At 42.6% G+C, this 23,007-nt stretch overlaps 1 protein-coding gene across 4 annotated transcripts in view; it reads right to left on the reverse strand.

Annotated features, from left to right (window-relative positions):
- The window catches only part of IGSF5 (immunoglobulin superfamily member 5), a 52,045-nt gene that overhangs the window by 23,465 nt on the left and 5,573 nt on the right, over positions 1–23,007 (reverse strand). For 2 of the 4 annotated variants that reach the window (XM_063126612.1, XM_063126609.1), the window contains exons 3-5: positions 17,566–17,886; positions 9,336–9,644; positions 1,371–1,499 (exon numbers count right to left, since the gene is read on the reverse strand). In XM_063126612.1, the coding sequence (XP_062982682.1) occupies positions 1,371–1,499; positions 9,336–9,644; positions 17,566–17,886 (759 nt within the window). The remainder of the gene's footprint in view (positions 1–1,370; positions 1,500–9,335; positions 9,645–17,565; positions 17,887–23,007) is intronic. The other 2 variants (XM_063126610.1, XM_063126611.1) reach the window with 2 other exon arrangements.

Consider the following 23,007-nt stretch of genomic DNA (forward strand, 5'->3'; position numbering starts at 1 on the left):
GCTTAAATGTGGTCCGTGATCTAAGGCAGGTTCTGCATGCACAGGCATAGGTGATGCTCAGCTTGAATCGACCTGCCCCCACCCCACATCAATGAAATGCAAGAGAAATGTCTCAGAGGCATGAACGGCTTCCACATCACAGCTTGTTCTTATAGCACAACACTGAGTATTTTGCATAAAACTGAGGATTATTTCCTCTCCAGTGCGTTCTATGGAACTTGGGCATGCTCCCTTTGCACAAGAACACCAGGAAGTGGAGGGATTCACTTGGACACCACACACTACCCTAGTGTGGCTCCTCCATACACATACACCACCATTTGTACTGCCATTGCTACAATAGGCAAGTTGTAGTATGAGTAGACTATTCACTTCCTGGACTGCACTTTGGAATATCCAGCAGCTCATCTTTCCCTCAGGTATCTGGAGTTCATGGTGCTCTCAGCAGAAGTTGAAGTGGCACAACAGATGGGGTTCAGTGGAAGAGCAGGTTGCTGGAACTTCCAGAGTGTGACCGTGCAGGAGGATCTTTGCTTGAACTGAATGGCCTGGCCTCATTGCAGTACACCCAGTCCAGTGTGCCTTGGTGTTCTTCTCTTGATTCATAACTCAGGACAGCAGCTTATTTGGCACTAGGGCTAATATAAATGATGTTCCGCCAGCATATGCTACCCAGAAATTCCATTGCACCATCAAACGCTAAACGTAGCTTATGCTAGCACAGTGTACTTTTAGTTAGCACTTGTGCCATATTGTCCTCAGTCCTTATGCACATTAGAACTATTTGAGATAAATGGTCAAACAATTCCTGAAATAAGTTACTAGCAAACTACTGAGGATTTGATGTGTGAACAGTTCCAGTGCGTTTTAAACAGGTACAGTATTGTATTGTTTTGTAGCTGCTAATAGCAATTGTTCCTCCTTAAAAATCATCAATAGATAGGTTTTCTCTATTTTATCTATAGAGCCAGTGTGGTGTAATGGCTAAAGTGTTGGACTGGGAGTTGGGAAATCCAGGTTCTAGTCCCCACTCAGCCATGGAAACTCACTGGGTGACTTTGGGCCGGTCACAGACTCTCAGCCCAACCTACCTCACAAGGTTGTTGTCATGAGGATAAAAATGGAGAGGAGGGGGATTATGTATGCCGCCTTGGGTTCCTTGGAGGAAAAAAAAGGTGGGATATAAATGCAACAACAACAACAATAATATCCCATAAGAAATTTAATAGCCCATTAAGGGGAACTATTTTCAATAATGCATGTAGGAATTTGCAACAGGCACAAAAGTAACTTATTTGGGGCTAATCTTCCACTATATATAATTTTAAGGTTTAAGAGGTATAGCCAACAGCTACAGGGAGCTCACATACCTTTCCTTCTTTTGCAGCAGCATATAATAAGCAGAATAATAACGATCAGAAGGATTAAACCCACGACTGACAACACAACTGCTAAAATTATAGTTCGGGTTCGCCAATCTTCATTTGTACCAGATTCTACTAGATAAAAATGAATAAATGTTAAACAGAGTAGTAAATTGACAATCTATGAACAATATGCATGTCTTCCCATAGTATTCATTGTTTTTCATTTTTAAAAAACAACAACAACCACAAACCCTAATGGCAGGTAATGTTTCACAATGGATGCTTCTGGCAGTCCAAGATTATTTGCCAAATTAATCTTTCTTTTTTCATTTTTATTTTTTTTTACATTTTAACTGAACCTGGTTTTATATTCTGGTTTCTAATCAAGAGATTAATACTCTACAGTTCCCAGTTTGAATGTAATGGGAAACTGTGGCATGGAAGAGAAAGGAGGAGGGGAGGGGAGAAGAGGGTGAGTGGAAACAACATCACTTCTTTGTCTGAGAAATAGTTTATTAGACTGGCAGCACAGTCCTAGGCAAGTCTACTCAAATATAAATCCCACTGAGTTCAATGGGGCTTACCTGCAGGTAAGCAAGCATAGGTTTGCAGCCTAAGATTGTCCAGAATACTGGACCTGCCAATATTCTATAAAACTGATTCTGTGTGTGTATGTGTATAACAACATTCCAAATTAAAATGCAATTCAACAGCTGTGTTTCAACCGAAGCGTTACCTTTGCTTTATGTATCTCAAAAGCAGTTTCATAACTGCAGACCACTTCAGAGGAGACCATGCTTTTCGTTATAATAGAATCCCTCAACATTGATACTACTGGGGGAAATATACTGTATTTACGCAAATGTTTTGTCCCCTGTTTAGGTTGATATGAGCTAGGCTACATTGAATTCAATTTTCATTACAGCACTGACATATTTAAAAATATTATAATATTTGGCCTCATACCTCCCAGTGTGTCCAGAGTAATTCATTCTCACCAAAGGAAAAGAAACTTCTGTTCTTGTTGGACTTTGGACTGCAGACTGAAACTTTAATAGTTAAGGTATAATCCATGGGAAATGCATTTGAGCACTTTTCATTCATTTGACTGAGGTTTGCACAGGCAAAACTTTTGATGGATTGTTCAGTTTTTGGTAAGGGGAGGCAAAGGGATTTCAGTGGGAAAGAACCAAGACCTGCAGCTTCTATGTTCAAGATTAAAAGCAATGGCATGAATTTAGAGCTCCCCACTATTGTTCACAGAAGCATTTGCATTATGTTTGAGGATCCTGCTGGTGAAGGAGGAGAGGAGACAATTTTTCCAATTCATTCCTCCTACAGTTTTCCCCAGTGTTGTGGAGGGTCCCACAACCCTCCAGAAGTTTTACGGGGAACACAAGGGGCTGCAGTGGGGAAGGGAGAAAAAGCAAGGGGTACCTCCCATGAGCATCCCACGAATGGAACTCCATTCAAAAAATAATAATCTATGAATTCATTATTTTCCTTAAGAAGTAACTCATCACTATGTTGCTGAAAGTACTGAACAGTATCTCAGAATACTCCAATTAACAGTTAAGATTAGTTGGAAGTTCAAACAAATGAACTTGTATTTTGTGGAAATGAAGCTAATCCAGCTCAAAGAGGTGAACAACAACTGACAAGCAATATTTGCAAGTTTGCATACACAGAATTTCTTGTAATGAACTTTCAGACCACACATCTTGGGATAATAAATTGTCTCTTTTCAATGTGCTCCTTGGGGTCTTTCACATGACAAGGGCTGCAATCCTATGAACCCAGTGTTTGCAGGCAAAGATTTATTGTGGAATCACCTTGAGTCACTCACTCATGTTTTATGGATTGTCCCGATGTTCTGTGCGCAGCCCACATTTTACTTTGGTGTCCCTGGCTTTATCTCTTAATTTTACAGGGGCATGTATGGAGGCTGTTCTGTGGTGTTGCTGGAGGAGTGGTTCTCACCTGAACATACCTTTGCCATTTTATTTCCGTATCCCAACTGTCCTACTGCTGTTTTAGTTCTGTTTTGCAATGGCCAAAAATGGTGATGCAAGAGCAGGTAGCAATCGCAAAAGCTGAGGGATGTCCAGGAGACACTACCAACCCATCCCTCAAGCTGCTCCATGGTCCAGAAGAACTTTGCCTTCACCCATTCAAACTTTGACCAGACTTGGGGCGTTGCTAGACCAGGCCTTAGCGCGCCTTCCAACCCGGTTTCCCTGCTGTGTGTCCAGGTGACGCACAGGGGAATCCGGAGACAGGCCGCGCTGAGGCCTGGTCTAACGCGCCATAAGCCAATGCGCTTATGGCGCACTTTTCCCCCAGCTCCGGCCTCAGGCCGGGGCTGGGGGAAGTGTGGAGACTTCTGCGGCTTTTCGCGGCTCCTCGCTTACTCCAGAGCTCCGCCGGAAAGGTAAGTGGGGTTTACCGGGCGCTGTCGCTGTCACCCATGCGGCGACAGTGGCAGGGCCCGGTAAACCCCCCTCCTCTCCCTTACCTGCCTCCGTCCGCGGTCCGTCGGCTTCAATTGAGCCCACGGTTCGACCAGGAAGTCTAGGCCGCATGGCCCAGACTTCCTGGTTGAACCGCGGGCTCAATTAAAGAAGCCGATGCACCGCGGACGGAGGCAGGTAAGGCCCCCCTCCCCCTTGGTCCCTTATCGGGCTCTGCCGCTGTCGCCGCACGGGCGGCGACAGCGGCAGGGCCCGGTAACCACCACCCCCGCCCTCCTCTCCTGGCCTTACCTGGTGCCACTCCCCTCCACTGCGGAGCTCCGATTCAGAGCCGGAGCTCCGCGGCGAAGAGGAGCAAAGTATGGGCGGAGCGGCATGGAGTGGAGCGGGCCGATCCAAAATTTTTGGATCGGCCCGCGGGGCAGAGCGGGGGGTCCGTGCACACCCCTAATAGTTACTAGTTCAAATATTTATAGCTGTCAAAATCTGAGGTCTCACCAGAGTATCAAAATGTGCAAGCAGATTAAAATTGCTCTCAAATACATATATAAGACAAGCTGCTCCAGGGAGAATTAGTGCAATATATTTTAAAAAGGGATTATTGTTGCATTAATTATCATGTACATTTAATACATTTTTAAAATGATGTGACTAGACTAAAATGGAAGCATGCTGGAGGGTGGGGGGAGTATGCAAGCCCAAGGGGAGACTAGGAATTCTCATGATGATGAACCAGGATGAAAGATGAGGTCTAGTTACAGCCAATGTGGTTACAAACATCAAAATCCTTCTTCCAGCAGTAGCAAACCACCTCTACCATTTGTTTTTCCATCCTCACCAGTTTAAGCAGTTTCTTCTTCACATTCATCTAATTTGTATCCCACCATATTCCTCCATGGAACATGGGCTTGATCCTTATGGCTCAAGTGTATATTTATAGATACATCTGTTCATTTAGATTACTTTTTCCTCATAAGGAAACAACTTCGTAATAGACTGCTCCGTCAAGTCCCCCTAGAAATGTCTTTCAGCTCAGGGAAGTAAGATGTCTAGATCCAACCCAGTGTGAGGAGGGATAATTGCCTTCGTTACTTCTGACATGTCTCCATTTCTGCTTAATCATTAAAAAGACTTGTTGTACTTCAATCCTGATATGTCCCTGTGTATCTGCTCCTACACAATCAGCTTCTCAGGGAGAAATAAAGAATGTTCCTTGGTCATCACTAAACATACAGTCATTACTAGGGCTGTGCACCGCCTTGGGCCAAGTCCTCAAACCTGAGGCAAGGCAAGCTGATTCGGCCCACCTCATCTCAGTTCCGAGTTGGTCCTGGATCAGCCCGAGGTGGCCCAAAACAAAAGCCAATCGAAGCTTTGGGGTGCCTTGGGCCACTTTAGAGCGGCACTGGGCCGCTCTCTCTGCTCATTTGCTGCCATTGCTGCTGCCTCACTCCTGCTGCCATTGCTGCTGCCGCCATTGCCATCACCACAGCCGCATCTGAGAACCATAGAGGTACTAAATAGTTTAGTACCTCTATGGCCACAAACTACGGTGGCCACAGTGGTACTAATCAGAGCCCCCACTATATCTTAAAATCACAGCCTGGTTCTCAGGCACGGTAGTAGCAGCGATGGTGACAAGAACGAGGAGGAGGAGGAGATGGCAGTGGCGATGGCAGCAGGAGTGAAGAGGAGGAGGAGGCAATAGCGGCGACAGCGATGGTAGCAGCAGCAGGTGAGCAGGGAGAGCTGGGAGAGGGAGGTGAATCCAAAGGACTAACAGCCAGCTTTGCTACTGGCTTTTCTGGATGCCGGCTGCACAACTGGTACCCAGGGACTTGCAAAGCCGAGTCGCCTCAGGGGCCCAAATCTCGCCTCAGCTTCAGTGAGTGGTTAGAGTGTTGGACTGGGACTCTGGAAATCTGGGTTCGAGTCCCCATTCAGCCATGGAGGCTCACTGTGTGACCTTGGGCCAGTCACAGACTCTCAGCCCACAACAGGGTTGTTGTGAGGATAAAATGGAGAGGAGGAGGATTATGTACCTTGGGTTCCTTGGAAGAAAAAAGGTGGGATATAAATGCAAAAATAAATAAATAAACAAATAAATAAATAAGATTGAGGGTGGAGGTGGAGAGTGCCACAGACATCATACAACTGCACAGTTGTTGATTGAATAGTCACACCAGCACAGACATGGCCTGCTGACATCACTAGGGACAAATATCTAGTCTACAAGTGTGTGTTTGCTAGCTGCAGTACCTACCTCCTACCTCCTCACAGTGCTTAAATGATACAGATGGAATTCATCTTTCTCTCCTCAGTCATCGCACAATAGCAGCCAACAGTTTTGCCTAGCAAATGACCTCACTGGTTACTGCATGTTCTGAACATTACTACATGAAACCTTGTAAGACTAGCATGCTGTGGTAGTTTAGCTGAAGAAACATGAATAATCTTTCACTGATATTTCTCCACCCAGAATGAGATTTTTGTTGCTGTGATTAATTGCAGCAGCAGCATCAATTAATTAATTACCAAAATAGCACCAGAATCAGTATGCAACAGAATAAGATGTAAAATTTCACAGCAATAAAACAGTTTTAAAATACTTAACAACTGCACAGCCATAGCATCCAAAAAAGCCTACCAATATGATTAAGTTCCATGTTGCCTCCCTGTCAGCAACGTCCCATATACCACAGTCTGCAATGGCAAAATGCGGTGTCTTATACACCACATCTATGCATGGAGCTTGAATGAATATTTACCCATATGCAAAATTCATTAAATGCTGAAGTTCATTTTTCAGCACAAGTATTACTGAAGCAAAATCTAGAGCTAAACTAGAGATTACAAAACAGGAGCTACATGAATGCATTTCTGTCTTTAATCATTTTCCAAAGAGCAGCTGCAAGGCACCTCACTTTGGATTGGGATCACAACACAGGAGGAGTAAAATCATACTCATACCTAGTTTGGCTTTCAGATTTGCAATTTAATGTTAAAATCTTAACAACAACAACAACAACAACAACAACAACAACAACAACAGAATACTCTTAGACTTGACATTTCTTGATGGCTGCTGATATGAAATGTCATAGGCTCTCAAATGTCAAATACTAAATACCATGGTATGTTATATCTGTCAAATTCTTTGTGGTGCGAAGGTCAATAAATAAGGAGATGAGACGACAACAGCTGGATTTAAACAGGGCCACATTTTATTAATTGATCTGCAAGAGGGGGTGAATCCTACTGGGCATCCAGCAAGGCCTGTTGCCAGGCCCCTGAAGTTGGGTGAGCCATTCGTGGCCCAAGGGTAGACGCTGCGTCTTTCACCTTCCCCCAGGCCTGCCCCTTGTGGGGTCGGGGGACCTTCTTTCATCACGCCCTATCTCAGGCCGTCCAGCTCTGAGTGGGTGAGTAGGGTCGGCCTCAAAGGTAAGTCTTGTCTCCCAGGCAGGCCGTGGGGCTCAAAGCTGGGAGCCTCAGACTTACCAGTCACCGTGAGCAGTGCCATGTGAATGCTCACCCTTCCCACTCCCACTCTGGATGCCCGTACCTAGCACCAAATAGCAAAATGTGACCAAATTAGCAACAGATTAACCTAATTAACACACCCAAACTGTCTCACAGTGTGGAGTAGGCGGAAAAAAACACCTGCACAACTCAGTACAGGAGTAAAAAAATCCTACTCGGCTCAAACGGCAACCAGCAAGCCCACACTGCCTACAGGGAGGGAGGGAGGGAGCCGCACAGCAAAGAGGGGAAGGGAGGGAGAGCCCCTTATTTAAGGGTTCTATCACCCCTCCCCCCATGTGGCACCATACCATCCCCAGCCAATGCTGGCTGGGCATGTCTCCACTCTCCCTTGCCCACAAACGCCTCCCCACACCCAGGCTATGCCAGGCGTGGCAGAATGGCTATCATGAGAAAAATACTATTACATGCCAACTATCTAGTACTGTCTAGCATTAAAAAAAAAACTACATCAAATACTTGCAATTCTGATGTACAAGGGATTTCTCAATGAACAGAACAGCTGAATGATTGCTTGCCCACCACTATGGAACATTCCCTGCAAGGTGGAGCTACATTGTGACTCCTCTATGACATACACTTGGTTCTCACAGGGTGAGGCACAACGCTGCTAGGTGTGAACTAAGTGTGTAACCTGGTACTTGTTCCATAATCTTCAAAGGATAATGCTGATTCTGGCCACGTTTCTGAGCCAATTCAAGGTGCTGATTTTGACCAGGGGGGGATCTACACTACTGCTTTAAAGTGCTTTAAAGCACTTTATAACAGTTTTGACAACTGTTGGGGCCCAGGACACACTGCATATACAGTTTTCAAAACGTTTTCAAAGTGCTTTAAAGCGCTTTAAAAGCAGTAGTGTAGATCCCCCCCCCCCGTTAAGCTTTATATGGCTCTAGACCACAATAACTGATGACACGCCTCTCTGCCAGTATGGATTACCCATACTCTGTGATTAACATCTGAGGACCTCCTCAGAATGCCTCCTCTGAGAGAGGATCATCCTGGGTTCGTCCCTGCCTGAGCACTGGATACCCTGTGTGGCACTTAGATGAACAGGTTTGACCCCAGGACAATCCTGGGATAAACCTTAGGTCTAGCTATGGCCTCAGAGGATAACAACAAGGGAGAGGGCCTTTTCACTGGTGGCCCCACACCTGTGGATCACACTCTCCTCAACGAGGCCTGTCTGGCACCAACATTATCATCCTTTTGGCACTAGGTCAAGACTTCCCTCTACGCCCAGTCATAGTATGAGCTTTTTATTCTGTACTGATGTTTTGTTTTGTTGTGTTTTGGGTATTTTAGTTTGCATGTGTTAATTATTTTGTTGTAAGGCTCCTTGGTTCTTTTTTAAGACAATGATGACCAAGAAATTAAAACAACAACAACAACAACAACGGAGTTATATGGCTGATATACAGAGATTCCTTTCAATAAGTAGATGTTGAAAATATTCCATAACGGTAAAGTTTAAACATCACTGTGGTGTACTGTTGTTTACCTATCAGTACAGTCAAATGCTAAATAAAATTGTATATCAATTATCACATTCTACAAAATATCAAATATTGAAATTTGAAATAAAATGTCATTGGGTGTTAAACAGAGAATAAGAAATCAAATACTTTTGAGCATGCAGAGAATATCAAGACACTATTCAACAACATCTAAAACTGAGACTTGCATAAACTACCTTATTAGTTAAAAAAAAACCCTTAAGGCAGTGCACTGCAGTTGTATATTAATCATCATCATCATCATCATCATCATCATTTTCCTCTAGGACAATCCAGGGTCAACTTCGTGACATTTATAGATGTCTCACCAATATTCTCACAATGAACTTAAGCCACATTCTACACTTGTCAAGCCTGCATATCAGATTTCATAAAAATAAATTAAGGATTTTGAAAATGAAACAAGAAGTGCACCGATAAATAAGATATTCACTTACTTGTAAGAGGTTCATTCATAGTAAGACTCACAGTTGCATACTGAGGTTTAGAGAGTGCATTTATGGCAGCTAAGCACGTCACAGTTACATTCATCATTGGTGTCAGAGTTAAGGTGCTCTCTTCATTGTACAAGCCATTCAATCCTTGATGCTTGTTCGTAATATACATTGAATTATCTAATGAAATATTATTTTCCATCCAGAAAATGTGTGGAGCAGGAACCCATTGAAGAGCTTCACAAACTATTTGAATTGTTTGGTTTTTTCTTACTGTGAAGTTCCTATCTTTGATATTCAAAGATCCATTAACTGTTTGGGGGAAAAAAGATGGTTTTCTTCCTTCAAAATAATTTTACTTCACAATTTCCATAGGACTAGATTTAGCTTAGTCAATTACAACTTGGTTTCACCTTGTGGCCCAAAGTAATGTTGATTATGCTCCCCTAAATGAAGATTAATTTCAGTGTTGGAAAAGTAACATTTGAAGAGTCCCCAGCAATTCATTGGCCCTGTTCAGATGTAACTTGGGGAAGGGTAGTTATGCTAACCATGGTGCATGGTGCTCTTGCCACATGTGCACTAACCGCCTTGCCTAACAACCGTCCACCCTAACCACCCTTCTTGAGCATGTGTATCTTCTCTTGCATTTTTGAGGGGTGCAGGAGCAGCCATTCTTCTGTAACTGCTTGGAGAACCATGCGAAGAGTTTTACGCGCCTCCTGGCCATCAGCCAGGTGGGCGGGTGGGGATGTTTTCGCTTTACGCAGATACTGCAAGTGTTTATGTTTGGGAATATGTAGAGGTCAACATTGCTGTGTTGATAACAGCAGTGTGGGATCGAAAACATCTTTGTTACTCGCTAGGGATATTGTGGGCATCCAATATGGGGCTTGAATCTGACAGACTCTCCCCACCCACCCCCGCGCAAGCTCAGCCTGCTAGACTAGGATCCACGAATTCTCAGCACTGCCCATCCCCACTTGCTGAGCTTGCCGCTGGACAGCTCGGCAAGTGCTCCATCCCCTTATGCATAAAAATGGTAGCTCATTATTTTGCGTAAAAGGTCTTTCAAGGAAATGGCAGCAGTATAGCCACCAGTTTATTCATGCCTCCAATGGCAGCATAAGACACTAAGCCATGGTTAGGGTCACTAATTGTTTTGAAGTGCATGGTTAGTGAAGGTGGTTAAACCGTGGTTATGTAGCCACGAAGATTAGGGAAAACACCCTACGACATGCTAAGCTATCATGGTTAGCTCAAAATTCTTCACTATCATGGCTTAGTGTGCTGTCTGAACAGGGCAATTGATAACTTAAGAAACAGAAGCAGTTTTCCAAATTGTTGTTGGAAAATAACTACCGATGCTCTATAGGAAGGATGAAAAACCCCTTTCAAGCCATTTTGAAAAAAGTTTCCAAGGCCACATTGCAGTAGTTAGCAGGGCTAAAGGCAAAAGGGGCAGGGGCCAAATACAAAAATAGCAACGTATTTTAGTATTTAGTAACTAAGGCCAGATCTACACCAAGCAGGATATAATACTTTGAAAATGGTTTAGAAACTGTATGTGGGCTGTGTCTTGGGCCCCAACAGTTGTCAATACCATTATAAACTGTTACAAAGCAGTAGTGTAGATCCTGCCTAACTCTTAGGAGAGGCATTTCAACCTTTTAGAATGGGGAAAAACCTCACAAAACCCAGGAAACCACCCAACTTTTGGTGTCTGGGGGCAGAGGAGGGGGCCTGGCCTTCTGGGGAACCAAGAGTGCCGGATTGAGACCCCAGGAAGGTTGGATTTGGCCCCCAGGCTTGTGGTATTTCTAGGCTACAGAACTATATAATATTTATTTTTTGTTTCATTAGCAGTTTTAAATAATGGTGTTTGATTGGATTTATCAAGAATTTGAGAAAAGTAAAACAGTAACAGGTCTCCTCATTGGGCAAAGGTATGAGAACAGCTGGGAAAATTCATATATCTAGATTTACTCTCTAAACTATGGTGATTGTCACATGGAGCACCTGATATACAGATGAGATCTATTGCAATGATTTCCAAGTGCAGTGTCAAGCCCTTTTTACATCATCATGTGTGTGTGTGTTTTGTGTTTTTTTGAGGGATCATTCCGTGATCATCCCTATGTGTCCAAGTGACGCACATCCTGGGGATCCCAGGATCAGGGAGGGATGATCCCTCCATTTCCCCAGGATAACGAAGACCTCAGTTATCCCAGTTTTACATGCTGTCCTGGGACAATCCTGAGGACTGCGGGCAGTGTGGGCACCCATCCCGGCTTCTTCCCTCTTCCCCGTCAGTAGCGAGGGTCATCAGAGGGAAGGAGAGAGGATGAGGGGAGGCCAGGGCCCTCAAGGGTTGGGTGGGGGATGGGGCCGGGGCTTTTTTTAAAAAAAACCCTTTTAATTTTTGCTGGAGCGCAAGTGCGCTACAGGTCTGTCTCTTTAAAAAAATGGCAGCCACAATGGTTGATATCACGCCCATGATATCACGCGGCCTGTTTAGATTAAGGGTGATGATCCCCAAAGAAGGTAAGTCTGGGATCACCCCCTCTCCCTCTCTACACCTTAAGGTGTAAAAAGGGCCTTAGTTTCCACCAGACATTGGAACTTTATGGAAAGAGATACTAAGAGAGCAATCCTAACCCTTAGTCTGCCACAAGGCTATTTGTTTTACTGTGCTAGTTCTCTGGAATTTGTTGAACCGTTGTCACTTTTGTTTGCCTCTATGGAAGCATTCAGTTCTTTTTGCCAAATCCCATATTGTCAATAATTCTGCACCAAACTGCCAGCACTAATTGCAAGCTATGAAATAATTAGTTTTTGGCCACAGCATTTAGAATCCTTGCCATCCAGCCAGTCTCAGAAGTCTTGTATAGTCTAATAGTTTACTGTCATTTAATGCAAAATGGGGATTAATTTAATACACAGCAGGCCCATAGCCAGTAATGTTGTCCTGTGAAGGTCTGTGGTTTGAAGCATGCATTTGTAACACACATTCCATTTTTAAGGTAGACATGTAAAACATTCAGGCTCAAAATTCCAAAGTATGAGGCAGAGACAATTAAAGCAGTCAGAGTAGATAAAATGGCAATGCAAGTTCTGTGAACCAGCACAATGTATATAGCAGAGTGATTATAATGAGGTGATTACTCTTAACAAGTAAGACTTTATCTAGAGGGGATCTACACTAGTCAAGTTAGAACATGTCTTACTGTTTTTAAGTGTGCGTTTGGTAGTATTTCGCCACATGATGTATAGTTTGTGACGTTTTATTGTTGTCTGTTCTCCGGTTTTTATTTTGAACTTCTCTGAAATAAGTCATTCTATTTGGTATGATGTGGCCGATTTCATCGTATTAAATGGGTTTCCTGTAGTTCTTAATTAGCCAATCACATTCCTGGGGGGCATGTTTATGTAATTTCTGCGCCCAAAATTGGAGCCGTTTTTTTCTTTCAAGCCTCTTTTTTGCAGCCACTTCCAGTTTCACTTTTGGGAGGCTACTTGGTGGATTGTTTGTAGGTGGAGGATTGTCTCGGAGAGAAGAGGAAGTGGGAGGGGAAATTGGCAGACGGGAAAATAGAACAAACGGATTTATTTTCTTAGTGTGGCCAAAAGGAATGCATTCCCACGGAAAGGGAAAAGTAAGTAAAGGTTTTAAAAACTGCTACATTTTAAATAGTTAAAAAACAAAATGTTCAATGACTGTAAAAAATTTCATATACTAGTGTAGATCCCCTCCTATAGTGCAGCTTTCTGAAGTTCAGCTCTACTATACTCGTTGCTGGTGAACAGGGTGACCAACTGGCTGGTTTTCCCTGGAAATCTCCAGGGTTTTGTGCCCTCGGTGGGCTTCAGGAGGGGATTTTCAATTTATTTTAAAATCTCTGGGAAAAGTGCAAGTGGGGAGAGCAGGTTGCATGTTTTCTGGGCCTTGGGAAAGTGCACAGATTGTCTTTGCCATTAGCCCGGAATATCCTACCAGCTATGCTAATGGTATAGGTGAGCTACAGACTTTATGGGGGCCAGAAAACACGCGACCAGTTCTGACCTCCCCCCCCCCCCCCACAAACACACACACCTCTTAATGCTTGCTTGGCTGGGGGGATATCTGCACTTCCCTGCCCCTCACAGAAGGCACAGACAACGTGTCTTCCTAGCATTTTGACCCATTGCCTCCTGAACTGGCTCAGGACACAGCAGGACACAGCACTACGAAGACATGTTGCTCTCAGAACTCCCCCTTCTTGTGAGATTTCCGGGAGAGGTGGGAAAGTTGCTGCTCACTTGGTGGGTCCCCCTCCTATCCCAGAAGTCTCTCGAGAACGGGGACTTCCAGGAGAGGTGAAGCCGCTGCTCACTGGCTGGCTTCCCCACCTCTCCAGCAAGCCAACTGAGGACACAGTGGGACACGTCTTCATGTGTCACTCCCAGAAGTGACCTTCTCTGCTTCTCCCAGAAGTCTCAAGTCCCAAGAGACTTCTGGGATGTGGTTCTGAAGTGCACAAAAAGAAAACCCGCCAGCTGGCTGGCGGGTCAGGTCAGCAGCCACAGCAGCAGAAGCATGGGATAAGGTGGTGATGGCAGGAGCAGCAGCCACAGCTGCCACAACAGCAGCAATGTGGGGCAAGGTGGCAGCAGTGCAGGAGAGGCAGTGGTGGCAGAAGCAGTGGTGGCAGTAGCAGCAGCGAGATGGCAGTGGTGGTGGCAACTAGCAGGGCAAGGTGGCAGGGGCAGCGAGGTAAGGTGGCGCTATTTAATTTACTAAAAAAATTCTTCCCCATGGTGTCTGTGCATTACATTTAGTGCTGTTTTTGTTTTTATTTTTTAAAAAACTTTTGTAAGCTGCCTGACTCATTGGCATTCTCCCACCCCACTTTTAACAGGCTTAGGTAGGCCTTGGAGGTTTCCACAAATAGGTGGAAAGGGACTGCAAGGGGAGCATATATAATTGGCATGCAGCTCTGTACTGGATAATGCTAGATGCGCTGGACTATACTAGACATTTTCAAAACTGCTCAGTGTAAAGACAAAGCCCCGTTTTTAAGATGGACTGAGTTTATTCCAAAGTTGTTGCTTTCCCCTCCAAAGGGTTACTTGAATAAAAAAAAAACCTAATGAGCAAAGTCAGAGATTCCTGGTGCTTTCTATGCTAGTGCCATAATATATTTATTTATGTTCTGTCATCTTACAAAGGTCTTGCTCTTCTCATTTTTATCAGTTGAGCTGCACTTTTGGAATTAATGTAAAGTTATCTCCAATCTAAACTGAATTCAATGCAGCTCCTTTCTTTGCAGAATAACCTTTGTCTCCTTTAGTAAGTTAGAGCATTAATTTATTTTTTAAAATAAAGGACTAAGGTGTTTGGATTTTTAAAAAATATAATTCTGAATGTTTATAATTTGCTATAGTTTAGTGCAACGATCCAGTGATTCCTTAACTTTTGTTCCTTGCTTTCATCATGTTATGTAAAGAGAAGGATCATTATGCAATCTATGAGCATCCCTTGGTTCAAAGTGCATTTTCTCCTTGAATCCAAACTTTTTCTGGTATAATGTAATTCCAGAAAATGCTCAAATAATAGCATAATGGCAGCTATGAAATGAAACAGAAATTGTTTACATTTTCATCCACTGGCTTTAGACTCAAAGTAGCAAAAAGGTGACATTAATCTCATGTATTACTTCAAGTATCAGTTCCAGCAAGATAGGGCAGATCTTAAGCTTCCTAGTGACCTTAGTTACTGAGAATCAAGCTTGCTCCTATTTGCTTAGTCCCTTCTTGGGTTCTGCTTCTTGATCATGCTGGAGTCAGGATGGAGTGTGTTGGAGATCTGGCTTTTCAATATATGGATGCAGATGAACTTAGTGATAACGTGCAGCGTGTTCTTAGTATGTACTGGGTTTTGCCAAATTTCATGATGTTCATGATACTTGTGAGAGGAAGATGGTTCTATATCTTTGACTTAAGTTGGTAGTTTAATAGTTTCAGGACATGGACTTTTTTCTCTCTTTGATCAAGAAAATAAGGATGTGTTGGAATGAAGATTTGAACTTAGATTCCATGCTACCTACTAGATCACACTTTATTTCCTTTAGTCTTCTACTCAAGGCTTGCTTTCTCCAGGACAGTCTTAGAATAATGCTGTCAAGTGTCACTTGGTTGGAAAGAGGCCTTTTGAGTTTTCACTTACAAACATAATGCTTTTAGCTCCTAATTGGAAAGGCGTAACATTGGGCTTTGTATATTGAAATAGTGTATGCTAAAACTGAACTTTCTTGCCAGTTCTTTTACATGTTGCCTGAAAGTATTTTCATGTATATATCAAAATGTATAACATTTTGATGTATAGTATATGCCCCTGCATCTTTTACAGCTACTCAGTGTTCCTACATAGCCTTTCACACAAGGGAATAACTTTGGGTCATTTCACTTGCATGTGATACAGTTGTTGTATAAAATGTCCTTGAGTCTTGAATCTAAGCTGCTTCTGAAAAAAAAATGCTTAAAATCCATATACTAATGCTATACTGTGTTGTGGTAGTCTTGTTGTTAGCGAGGTGGTATACCAGCTGAGCAAGAAGCCTCTTCAATATAATTGTTCTTCTGTTGGATTAATGGGAGAGAACCATGTGATGAAAATCTCAATAAATCTGAAATAAGCAAAGTGTTTGAGATTGCACTTAAAAGGATCTTACGTGTGAATTTTGAGATAAGTTTAGCTAATTGCTCTGAAAGTGCTTTTATTTTAGTGTGTTGAACATAGTAATACACTTGGTGGGGATACTTTTGTGTTGAATGCGAACTCTGGTACATTAGAGAAACATCCTTATTGTTATTTGTTTCTGTTTTGAAATGGAAATAATGGCCTAAATCCAACTGCTACTCCCAACTGGAGTAGATACAAGCCTCATCTACACCAAGCAGGATACTGCAATATGAAAGTGGTATATAAAAGGCAGGAGCCACACTAATGCTTTATGGTGGTATTGAAGTGCACTGACAACTGTTGGCGCCCATTGACACAGACCATATACCACTTTCATACCGCTATTTCCTGCTTGGTGTGGCTCCTGTCTTTTATATACTGCTTTCATACCACTTTCACAGTGCAATATCCTGCTTGGTATAGATGAGGCCACAGAATCAAGGAGAACTTGGTAAGTCCACACTTATCTAAGTTCCATTGCTTCAATGTGTCTGCTCTGGTGGGGACTAGCAATTGGATTGGTGATCTGGCCTGTTTCTGTAATAGCCAGAAGTGTGGAATGAGCTACTGCTGGACCTAGAGTACAGCCAACTGAGATTCTGAGCTTTTCTTTTTAAAAAAGGATTCTAGCCTTTATGGCTGCAAATATGTCATTGGAAGTGTGTCATAATGCCTGCTGAAATCTCAGCATTTGAGTTCTTTGATGGTGATATAACCCACTTTTGTTTTTGAGAGACGTGTTCATAAAATGAACATGGGAAGTTATGTCATAGTCCCTCCCCTTCTTTTCCCCTTTTTTCAAACTCTGACTGCATTTCACAACAGTAATGGTTTAGTTGCAGGATTCAAAGATGCTCAGTGTTATCTTAGTTTATTGTGTTTTAGAGTCTGGCTTACAATTCAATAAATCAGACATATGATCAAGGTCATGCTCCCTTGTGGGCTGTTATGTCAGGATGGGAACGCCTCCTTGAGGGCTGAGCATGTTGGGGTGGGCACACCTCCTTGAAGGTCGGCCATGATGTCCTCCTTTTTGGTTTCCAAAATATGATCACCCTTACTGGTGAGCATCCATTTTATAATTGGTGGCTGTCTCTGTAAAGCAAAGATAGATAAATCCTGACTTGAGCAAGTCATTGTTCTCATGTATATTGGTTATGCTAAGAAATGGCACAGATCTACTGGTTCTTTTTTAAATTTCATGGCCATTTGGACCCACTGTCTACATTTTCCTCTATACCTGCATGTGGAGCTGTGTGAGTGGACGTGTATTTTATATTCCAATTGAGGATTACATCATGTGTCCAACAAAGTGGTCTGCAGACCACAAAAGCATATGGCACAAGAAATCTATTTAGTCTTGAAGGTGCCGCCAGGCTTGTTATAGTTTTCAGAGAGGGACACAGAGGAAACAGAGGAAATAACATACAAAATGAATATGAGAATTACTCTGCAATGAACCCAAATAATTAGAAGACAACCCATGCAATGATCATGAAAATGTTTACGCACCTTGAACAGAAAGAAATGCATAGTTATTGTCATCTTCATTCTGGATACTGCATTTTATTTGTCCAGAATCATTCAGTTGGACATCATAAATGATCAGCTCTGACGTAAATACGGCACCATTTTTATAACCATGTTGATTGTATCTATTATCTGGTCTAATAATTCTTCCATTATTCAGTACAGACAACTTGGGGTTTCCATCGAAAAGCCATATTATAATTTCCCACCCTTCTGACACCGTGCAATTAAATCGGGCATCTGACCCAGCTAGAATGGTTACATTTTGGGGGCCTTCTATTATATAGTTGCTAAACCCAGGACCTGAAAATAGAAAAAACAGGGATTGAAACTAAACCAACACCAATGTCAATAAAAGAGTTTCTAGCTGATCTTGCATGTACATCATAACAGTTATAAAAACAATGTGTGTAGGTGTGAGATCACCCTTCCGCATAAATGTATCTGATACCTGAATTATATTTAAACTTCCATGTGACTAAATAAAATGACAGAAACATTTACCCCAAGCAGGATATAACACTTTGAAAGCAGTTTGAAAACAGTATATGGAATGTATCCTGGGCCCCAACAGTTGTCAATACTGTTATAAACCATTATAAAGCAGTACTGTAGATCCTGCCTTGGCTAGCATATTGGTAATGCAAATTGATGTCAGTTAGTGTATGCACAGTCTGAGGATCTTTCCCTGTCAATGTCAACGATTGTTTTGCAAGGTAGGTTTGTCTGTCACTTTGGCTTTGAAACCTGCAGGGGGGAAATAAATGCCTCTTGAGAACAATTCGGAATGGGGGACAGCGGGCAGGGAAAGGATTTACTGCAACCTCCACTCTAAATTCCCCTCTCCTGAAGCAGCAGTCCTATTATTATTATTATTATTATTATTATTATTATTATTATTATTATTATTATTATCAAAATGCTCTTGATGTGTAAGAAATAATTATAATGGCCTGTTCAGACATAACACTAAACTGTAGTTCAGCAGTATATGCAAGAGCAGCTGCAAGCCTCAAATATGTGCAGTTCCCCCTTTCCTCTCCTCCTCTGGCATGGCTGGTATGAGGTCAGAAGTTCTCATTCTGTGTTTAAAATGTGGTTTATTCATAGACATGGTTTATTCATTATTTATAAACCACGATTTATGACCCTGGCTTGCTAGCAACCCAGAGTTTAAACTAACCACAGTTCCCCATTCTTGAATGTAATGAGAAACTCTGGTTAATTCAGAAGCGGAAGCAGATATTCCCTCTCTCTTCACAGCCACAACAGAGAAGGACAAAAGGAAGGGAGGAGTGCACGTGCTGGAGGCTGAGAGCTGCGTTTATATGGAACGTTAAATACTAGTTTAATATTGCATCCAAACCACACCAATGTTTAATTTGGCAATATTTGCTTGATGCTGGGGTGGAGGCAGAAGGTAGATCTCTAAGTGACTTGCAGTAGATCAACACAGGTTAAACCACTCCCAATGGTTTAACAATAGCTACCAGAAATGCCTTTTTCCACCAGCTACTGAAATCAGCAAAGCTTGCGGAGGTGGGGAATAAGAGTTGATTTGTGTCTGAAAGGATTTGTGTGTGTGCTCCAGTTCTGGTACTGAAAAAACAAAAAATCCGGACCTGAGCATATGCTCAGAGGCACCTTATTGTGCAATTTTACGTCCATCACCTCGAGCCACTATTTTGTACTTCTTCTTTTTTTACCTAATTGATGAACTTCAGGGTTCTAGTGGGGGGAAATATAGATACCATAAGCCTAAAGTCCCCCCCTCCAACTTGGTAATGGATCTTGGAATTCAGGGGGCTGTCTTCACGGCACCGAGTTGGTGCCACTCCACTGCTAAACCCCGTGGTATCGCTGGTGTGGGGTGGTGGCAAGTAATGCAGATGAAGGAAGGCAGCTTGGGCTTTCCGGTGGCCATTACGCTCACCACCCCACCCTCTTCCCTCTTCCCAGGCAGATGGCGATGAACAGGGGTCGTCATCTGCCCGGTCATCCTTCACTGCAACTCTGGAGCAAGGCTAGATGGCGGATATGCTGTACTTGCCTCACTCTGGAGAAAAAAGTTGGAGTAAGTCCCCAACGTTTTTCCTCCACAGCTTCGCCAGAAAGCCTTGGGGTGGGTGCGTGGTGCCTTCAGTGTTGTATAATTGCACTTTCCTGCTGCACTGGCACTACTCCCATTGGGGCCTTAAAGGCCCCGATTGCAGCAGTAGGGGGGCGGGAATGACATGCTTCCCCCTCCTCCTCTGCATTCAGGGCCGTTCCAATTGTGGCCAATTGGAGCTAAGGAGGGGAAAGCGCGCTTTCCGGGCCCTCTGAAAAGTGTGTCATTCACCTAGGGGGACCATATTTTGGAAACCAAAAAGGAGGACAACATAGTCGGCCCCCAGGGGGCATGTCCAGTACCAAGGGGGCATGCACACCCGAACATAGCCTTGGTCACATGTCTGATTTTACAGCACACATTTAAGACAAATCTGTTCTATAAAACTTCTTAATGTTAAAATCACTGAAATAAAGAACAAGTGAGAGATTCAATGTATCTGAAATTAACTTCACTCACTCCTACTTTTGTAGGTTTTGCTGTACTTTGAAGCTTTTGCTATACTCTGTGTGTTACGTTCTCCCCTTCCCTCAAATATCTTTTCTGACTGTATCTTCACTCATTGCAAGCTGCTGTTGTTGTTAACAGGGTTTGCTACTGGCCCCAGATCTGTTTCAAATTTGGTATGGCGAAAGCTCTACCTAAAAGTTATCATGGTGCCAACTTTCAGCTCTTTATCTTTAAAAATGACAGTTTAAAAAATAATAATTTTAAAACCTTATTTTTTAAAAAATTCCTAAAATATCAATGGATGAACGGATCTGTTCCAAATTTGGTACGACTAAAGCCCTTCCTAAGAGCTACCATTGTGCCAAATTTCATGTCTTTATCTTAAAAAATGACGGAGTTATAAGCATTTTTGTTAATTCCTATTAGAGCTGCTCTTTGAAAAAAAATCCTGATTTCCCCTCCCCCCTCCCGGATTTGCCATCAAAAAATGTCATATGGTCATCCTACATTCACCCCCACCACACTAATGGTGGCCGCCATTAGCATGGTGGGGGGAATGACGTGCTTTCTGGAGGCTCCGGAAAGCACGCTTTCCTTCCACCCCTGCACTGCTCCAATGGAGCGGGGGGGGGGGGCACAAATGACACACTTTCCCCTCCTTCACTCCAATCAGGGAGGGGGCTGACACACTTTCCAGAGCTCCCAGAAAGCACACTTCCACCCCACACACAGACACACACTGGGTGCCCTTTTATCCCCCCCCCTTTTTTTTTTTTGGTTTCCAAAATATGGTCACCCTACATCATAAACATGTACGTAGGCTAACTTTTTGGTATGTTCCTAATTCATTCTGTAAGACTCTTACTGATCAGTAAGAGTTAAACCTTGCAAAGCTTTGTGCTCAATTAAACTGACTGATTGGCAATGACTTGTTGTTGAAACTTATTGAAGTTCTCACGCTGGCAAAACTGGGCTTAAATAGAAATACATGTGATTGCATAATGATTGCATAACAGTTTATACTAGAGATTCATCTGAACAATGTACAAAGCTGCTCTAAAACGTTTACTCTAGAAATTTAAATTGAGAGAAACTTGTGAATGTAGGTGCCGTATATATAAATGCTATGTAGTTGTGCTATTTATACAAGCTGTGTGTCCTTCTTTGTCACATAGTTTGACCTTGCATACCTATTTTAAATAAATAGCTGGTGTGTGTGTGTGTGTGGATAATGTAGAAGGATGGGAGCTTTAACCCTTTGGTGGACTCCCAATCGGAATTGAACAATGAGAAGAAAGCTCCCATTGATGTGGTGGGGTCAGAGGGTTAAAGCCGCCACCCACCCATGCCATAGTCCCAATCTGCTCCCTGCTCCGCTTGCATTTGGTTTTTTAAGGGAAAAACAGCTATGGAAATACAAATTACATGACAAGGCCTTGACTCATTCGGTGCTTTTTTTTCTTTTCTTTTTCTGATGATCATGGTTAATGGTTTACTATCCCCATAATAAAACTCATCATACTATCATTGAAACTCAGCCATAGAATAATAGAACACGCATAATCATTTACCGCCTGCTATGCAAACGGAAGTAAAAGAAAAAAGAAAGGGTGGGGCTCTGCTCTTCCTCAGATGAAAATGAAGAAATGCAAAATTAAGAATAAAAAGTGAAAGAAAGAAACCACAAACACTTGCCTCCAGCATTATAATAATCTGCTGGTGTTCTGAACATGCACACAAATGTTTATTCTGTCTTTGAGGGGACATACCAGACTATATGGTCTTCTACATCTTTCCTGGGACTCTTGTAAGTACCCCTTGGGGTTGAGCTGGGATTTGAACCTGACATACAAAACGTTGTCTTTCAACTTCCACTCAATGTCTCAGTTTTCAAGGGAGACATTGCACTGCACTGTATTTTGCATTTTCCCTGGGATCTACAATTGTGCCTTGGACAAGCATCCCAGCTTTTATTCCAGTGTTTCATATTGCATTGTGAACAAACAAACAAATCTGACAAATTTGGGATGTATAATGTAATAAAAAATAAATACAATAAATGTACATACACAAAACACATATACTAACCCTTTAACCTCACATTTTAAAAAATGGCATATTGCATTACTCAAATACATAGCATAAAATATGATTTTGAATGTAAGTAGTCAAATATTTCTTAATTATAATGTCTCAGATAAACACACACACAGAGACACACCAAGCCTCTGAAACCAATCTGCTAAAGAATGAGCAAATAGTAACAATATCATCATCAATTAAGTCTCATTCTCATACACATAAGCAGTAAAAAAAGAAATATACCAAATTGCACATTTATATATGCTCAATACAATGAATAGAACCACAAAGCAACAATGGAACACCAGTATCTAACTTCTTAGGATGCAATCCTTTGATGTTTAGACAGAAAAAGCCGTACAACTCCCAGCATTCCCCAGCCAGCATGTAGCAGTTGTAGGACTTTTTTCAACATAGGATTGTGCTCTTAAAAGGTTGAGATTATAAAGTTGGTACATGTGTTTTGTGTATGTACATTTATTTTATCTATTTTTAGTAGGCATCCCAATTTGTCAGTTTTTCCCCCCTCTTTAGTTATTTGGACATACTTTAATTTTATATTGCATTGTGTTCTTTAGTTTCATATTGCATGAAAACATTCCTGGGAGTTCAGTTAGGGGGGCTGTCTATACATTGCCTTTGCCCCTGGGTGGATCTGAATCCACACTGCGACAGTTATATGACACAGCCACCGATTCGGAGCCACCTCGGGGCAAAGAGCTGAAGATCTGCAACTAAAAAGTTGGGGACTTATCCTGACTTTTCCTGCCGGAGTGAGGTCA

The sequence above is a fragment of the Elgaria multicarinata genome, chromosome 5 (genome assembly GCF_023053635.1).
Source record: "Elgaria multicarinata webbii isolate HBS135686 ecotype San Diego chromosome 5, rElgMul1.1.pri, whole genome shotgun sequence".
NCBI lineage: Eukaryota > Metazoa > Chordata > Lepidosauria > Squamata > Anguidae > Elgaria > Elgaria multicarinata.